General features: G+C 25.1%; 1 protein-coding gene across 1 annotated transcript in view; it reads right to left on the reverse strand.

Moving 5' to 3' along the window:
* Positions 1–254: 254 nt before the first annotated feature.
* LOC107463345 (EG45-like domain containing protein) overlaps positions 255–6,960 on the reverse strand; it is a 6,857-nt gene continuing 151 nt past the window's right edge. The window contains exons 2-4 of the mRNA XM_016082131.3: positions 1,448–1,596; positions 1,077–1,377; positions 255–471 (exon numbers count right to left, since the gene is read on the reverse strand). Coding sequence (XP_015937617.1) covers positions 465–471; positions 1,077–1,377; positions 1,448–1,580 — 441 coding nt within the window. The 5' untranslated portion in view covers positions 1,581–1,596 and the 3' untranslated portion in view covers positions 255–464. The remainder of the gene's footprint in view (positions 472–1,076; positions 1,378–1,447; positions 1,597–6,960) is intronic.

The following is a 6,960-nucleotide window of genomic DNA, read 5'->3' on the forward strand; positions in this document are numbered from 1 at the left end:
TTTTTCTGGTATTTGAACCAAACTAACAATTACGACCAGCCCGTACCGTAGCCGCAATTTTTGAAAAAAGGAGAAAAAAATAAAAACAAATGTGAGTAAATGTTCAATTTTTTGTTCATAAAGTTGTAGACATCATTTTGTAAACACTTTTATTAATTTTTATTTGTACCATAATTTGACAATATTTTTTTATTAGCTATTTTGACAATCATTAGTGGCATCAATCATGCATGCTTAGGATATTCAAATGTAAATTATAGCAGAAATAATTGGGATATTGCTTTATATATAGATAAACAAATGTATCTAAACATGTACGTTGCATTGACTTTGACAACATTTTTAGTAGTTGCATATGCATAATCCTTTTCTAATTAACAAAGATACCGTTATCTTATAACTAATAAAGGAATGGCAATTCTTTTCTACAATACACTGATGCTATTTTGTATTGTACCTTCGAATTAAACCCTGCAAAAAAGTTTACAAATAACAATTATAAATATTAAAGCTCCTATATACAATAATTCAGTGATACGTTAAAAATCACTTAAACTAATTATTTAAATAATTAAAAAAATTCTAAAATGTGAAAGAACGTTTTGTTCGAAAGAACATTTAATCAACAAATTAATACAAACAAACGAGATAAGAAAACTCCCTCCACTCATTAGACAAAAAGAAAACGAGTAGAAGCCTGAAGAACAAGAGTTTTTAATATCATATTTTTTAAAGCTAAAGCTAATAGAGTTTGTACCAAATACCAACCTTATCCCCAAAAATAATCTTAAGTCATACATCATTATTAAATATTTGAATATTGAATTTCTACATCCAACCTTGAGATATTGCCAACAACCCAGCAAAACAAGACCAACACGGAACAAAGACATAGTAATAATACTAATATGGTGGTTAATTTAAATAAAAATAATAATTAAAATATTTATACGTATTAAAATAATTAAAATATTTATAAAATTATCTAACAGTATTTTTAACACTATTATTTTTATATAAGGAGGTTTTTATAATATTTAACCTAATTACTTAAAGATAAGGTTAATTGAACTAACTGTTGAAATTCAATGTTGATCAAAGAAGCAGAGGCATTTGCAATGGCCTGGAATGCAGTGGTGGAGAGGACCATGGAAGTTCCATCCCTGGAAGGCCTAGAGACCGTTGATTGCGCGCGATCGACGATCTTGATCTGGATCAACTGGCCAGGAATGCAGGTTCTAGGTGCGGCTGCACTGATGCACCTCACCTGATACTGCCTACCACATGCAGCACCATTGTCCCATATGCCTTCTCCTGCTGATGCAAACATGTTGCTCGATGGAAACTCCGATGCGTCTTTACCGTAACATGCTGTGGCTGACCACATACACCCATCAGATATTTTTCATCATTAAAAAGGGAAATTAAATGGGAGAGTGGAACTTACGTAAAAAGGGAGGACCGTAGTGAGAAGCAGTGCCAACATCACAATGAGAGAAGTGAATGAAAATTGATAAGAAAAAAACGAGGGCCTGGAAGGATAGAAGATGAACAGAAACCTTGTGCTTGTGCATAGGCATAGCTGATGAAATAATGCTGTGAAACCATTTAAGATATCAGTTATAGAATAATTGTTAAAAATTATTCTAAATTATAGAGTTTGTATCACTGTATCTAGAAGCTAGAATTGTATATCAATAATTAATACTTCGTTTTTAACGTCAAGGAAGATTAAAATAAAACGAGAGAATATAATTAAGGAGGATGTTTTCGTAAAGAAGTGTAAAATGTCGCCATTTTTTTTTAAAAGTAGCTTAAAAGATGTTATGAAATATTTTGTATTAGAATAAAATATATCTTTTAAGCCATTTTCATAATATCTTTTAAGCCATTTTTTAAAAAAATAGCTTAAAAATGGCTTAAAAAATGGCATAAAATTATTTTGTATTAGAATAAAATATATTTTTTAAAAAAATAGCTTAAAAGATGTTATAAAATATATTTTATTCTCCTAACATCTTTTAAGCCATTTTTTTAAAAAAATGGCTTAAAAATGACTTAAAAGATGTTATGAAATATTTTGTATTAAAATAAAATATATCTTTTAAGCCATTTTCATAACATCTTTTAAAAAAATGGCTTAAAATATGTTATGAAATATATTTTATTCTCATAAAATATATTTTTTAATTGTTTTGTATGGAATAAAATAGTTTCTTTCATTTCTAAATTATTATTGACTATGTAGAGTATTTTATTTAAAATTTGAATACATGTATGTATTTTAATTTCTAAATTATTATTGACTATGTAGAGTATTTTATTTAAAATTTGAATACATGTATGTATTTACCTAAGTTATTAGAACATTAGAAATTTTTATAGTACTCCTAACATTTTTAAGCCATTCTTTTTAAATTATTTTGCATAGGATAAAATATTTTTTGCAGTATAATTTAAATAAATTTATTAAAAAATATGGTTCGATTTATGAAGAACAATCAACTGGATTCGAACTGCCCAAGTTCAAATTACTTTCATATGCAGTTCGAACCATACTGGTTCGAATTATATAAATATAGCATCTGGCGCATTATTGAAACGATTTTCAATTTGGCTTATATACGTAAATTCTAAATGGCATTGGCTTATAATGGTTTTTTACCTTTTTTTATTGTGTATCTAACTAAATCATGAACGTGTATCAATTTTATTAATTAAATAATAAAAATAAAAAAATATTTATTAACATATGTGTCATGTATTCTATAGTAACTGATATATGAATATATTTAAAAGTTAAAACCAACCGATTATAATTTAAATGGTATAATCTCTTAATTATCATTTAAAAATGACGGATTCGATCATTCGAATGTGGCTCTTCGGTTAAAAAAAACTGTGAAGTCTAAGATTTTCACATTCCTTCCGTGACCCACCTGTCTCAACTCTCAACCAAAAACAAAGTCAACCCTAAAAGAAGGTCAAAGAATTTGTCGGCCAATTCAATGCCAACCATTACGGACACCATTATTCAAGCCAATCACATGTATCCCTTTTTAATAAGGAAATAATTTTAATATGGATTTTGTTATCATCATGGTATACTCTTAAGTCGCGTTTGGTAGAAAGATAGAAATAAAAAGATTGAAATTAAAAAATAGAGATTAAGACGATAGAGATTGAAATAAATTTTAGTATTTTATTTGGTATAAAATAAAAGATAGAAATTGAAATAAGAATAAAATTCTAATTTAATTTACACAAAAAATAAAAATAAAATTAATTAATTAAAATAAAAGTATTTTAAATATAAAATATTATTAAAGTTTCAATGTCTATCTCTAAAAATTTCAATCCCTTATATCCCTATTTTTTTAGATACTAAAATACTAAAATTTTAGAAATAAAAATAGAAATTTTAGTAACAGTCTTGAATTAACAAACACAATACTAGATATCTCAGTATCTATTTCAATATCTCAAAATAAACGCTATCTTAAAGTGCAGATAGCAAAATCCTTTTTAATATCAATAAATCCTTTGCATACATAGATAGTGATAATTTTTAAAGTAATTAGTTCTGTAATGCAAATTAAAATTATATAAAATTAAAAACTTTGTTTGCATATATAAGATAAATTAAAGAATTTTAAAAAATTATTAAAATAATATTTTTTATATAAAATTAAAGTTCTGGTATGCTCTTTTTACAATTAAATTTTTAGCATCCTAAGATTGTCAAACGGTATAAAAAGAAAAAAAAATTCTCCGTTAAATTATCTTGCAAAAAAAATGCCTTGAAGTAAGCAAGGATAGGCGTATATAATGCAGCAATTTAAGGACATACTTTCAACTAGAAAAAGAAAATTAGGCACACAATTATCAATTATCCAATACAAAATACTTATGCAAAGGACAAATTTTAGTATAGTTTTCTTTAGGGTGTTCACCATCCAAATCAATTCAATTAAAACAATTCATGTAATTTACACTAATTAATTTTTTTTCTTTTACTAAAAATATTGGCCACCTAACATTATTTGAACTAGAAAAAGGTCAAACCCAAAATAAGTCAGATTGAATTGAGTTTTGTTGCTAAATGCTAACAAATGAGATAAATCTTAGAGTAATTTTTGAAGTTGCATTCGAGTCTCGTAGTAATTTTTGAACTTAAAAGTTACCTGTATTTATCTTTGAAGTTGCACTCCGAAATTCAGATTCGTCTTTTTAACATATTTCGTCTACCTGGCACCACCGAAAAGCTGATCTGGACTCCTCCGTGACACGCTGACCAGGTAACAGCTAGCTGACGTGAATTAGTAAACTTTTATGGTATAATTTGGTCCCTAAATCAAAATTAAAAATTTTAATCCCCAAATTTAATTAGTATTCTCTTCTCTATAGTAGTAACCCCTTTCTTTTCTTCTCTTCTCGTCTCTTCTCCATATGGATGTGAAAGAGACTACAAATTACAACTTCATTGAAAGCACGCATATGTTTTGTTAATTAAAAGTCACATACTATGTCTTTGTATTTAACATTTTATGCACTCATTTAACTCTAGTTAATTAAAATGTTTTACAAAATTTAATTTTATATTTTTATATGATTTAACAAAAATCTATATCTTGTATTTACAAAATTAAAAAGTTACATCGTTATTATTATATACTACATTACATTTCTTTTCGAATCCTGTTCCAAAATAATTATGCATCATCCTAATTTAACTGTCATTCATATAGTATTAATATAAAGTGTTATATTATATCATTTCAAATTGTATGATATCTCTATTAAAATGACGTGTCTAAGATTTTATTATAATTAAATAGATATTTCAAATTAATTAAAGGTAATATAGAGAAATAAAAAATAACAAAAATTTATCTAATTTAATATTTATTATTTTAGTCTCTAATTAATAAAAAATAATTAAGCAAAATAAATATAATTAACTAATTTAAGATACTAATTTGATCATATTAAAATTTTAATCATATCATCTTTTTGTTTACAAATGTCATGCTGACATTTTAACATTTTATATTAGTATTAGAAATGAGTTGAGATTCATAATTTATAAATTTAGGAATCAATTTAATCATTTTTAAAAGTTAACAAATTTTTATGAACGTTCACAATTTTAGAAACTAAAATTTGCATTATTTTTTAATTATATATATCACATAACTTTTTTTTATGTTATAATCTCACCATATTTTTTACAGAAAAAGGGTTAAAAACAGTTAAATTTGTTAAAATAATAGTTGTTAAGAAGACTATAATTATTGTTATTGTTATAAGATACTTCAACTAAAAATAAACAAAAAGAAAAATCTTGTGAATTTTGAATATGAAGATCTGTAAAAAAAAAAGAGGAATTAATGTAGAGAAGAGAATAATGATTAAATTTGAGGATTAAAATTTTTAATTTTGATTTAAGGACCAAATTGCACCATAAAAATTAACTAATCTACGTTAACTAGCTGTTACCTGACCAACGTGTCACGGAGGAGTCCAGATCAACTTTTCGGTAATGTCAGGTGGACGAAATGTGCCGAAAAGATGAATCTGAATCTCGGAATGCAATTTCAGAGACAAATATGAATATCTTCAAGAATCATTTTACGGCTTATCTCACTAACAAATTGTATATATTGGATTGAATTTTGAGAAAAAAACTTTAAACCAATTATATTCAATCCAAACTGATTTATATGATAAAATTATTAGGTAAAATATATTTTTCTAACTCTAAAGCTTCCGAAAAAATTTAAATATGTTTCCATTATAATTTTAGATATTAAACTATTTTTAAAATTTTTGAAAAACTTTAAAAATAGAAAATATTTTTTAACCTATCATTATTTTAACATCAAACTTATATTAAACTTAGTCACATTTTATCTTCTAAACCTTAATTAAAATTTTAATTTATTTTAAAAAAATGAACAAGCCGATTTTGCTGTCCTTTGGGTTGAATTAAATTCGATTAAAAGTTTTTAATAATATATATTTTTTTTTACTTCAAATACAATTCAAAAAGTTTCCACTTTCCGGCTATGTCCCCTAATACTAGGAAAAGGTATTTAACAAGTGAACTATGAATTGGACAAATCGCCTATTGTTTTGTGTCGTTGGAAAATTCTATTTGATCTCTAACGGCATATATAATATGCTAACAAAAGATGCAGCCGTCTTCTAGAGTAATCGAAAACTGAGTTGTTGTCTTTTCTTTAATTTATTTAAGCCATAAAAAAAAAAACCTGAGTTGTTGTTCTTTTCTGTTAGAGATATAACCATTAATGTTACCTTCTCCTGTCAGCTTAAGCTTTTGGGATGAGTTTTTTTAATTTTTTAACATTATCGTTTCTAAAAATACCTAATACTATAATTACTTAATTAGTATAAGTTTAGCTAATATGTGTTTTACAAGAATAAATTAATTAAAAATATTTTTAAAAGAAGTAAAATTTAACTTCTAATATATTTATTGTGTATTTATTAATATAAAAAATTAAAAAATTTCTACTAACAGTAATCTTAATATATGCGCTAAGAAGCAGGGGCTGAAATAACTGCCACAGAATGATCCAAAAGGTCCATCAAATTACAAAATATAAATTAATTAATATATATAATAATTGGTTGAACTACCTTGATTGAACCTCAATTCAATAGAATTTTTAAATATTTAAACTACTTTTTAGTTTTATATATAAGTTGGTGAATAACCGGTATAGTTTTCCTGTGTGCTTGATTCATTGACACAAATGTATTTTATATTTTCATCCATACATATATATGTATCGATTTTTCTATGCTTTAATTTCGTTGATATATATATATATATTTTGGTTAGCTATATCTATTCTATATTTTCATCGATCATCATACAATAAAGAGAATATATATATGATACATTCATTTAAAAAAAAAAAAAAACCCTAAACA

Source organism: Arachis duranensis, chromosome 8 (genome assembly GCF_000817695.3).
Source record: "Arachis duranensis cultivar V14167 chromosome 8, aradu.V14167.gnm2.J7QH, whole genome shotgun sequence".
NCBI lineage: Eukaryota > Viridiplantae > Streptophyta > Magnoliopsida > Fabales > Fabaceae > Arachis > Arachis duranensis.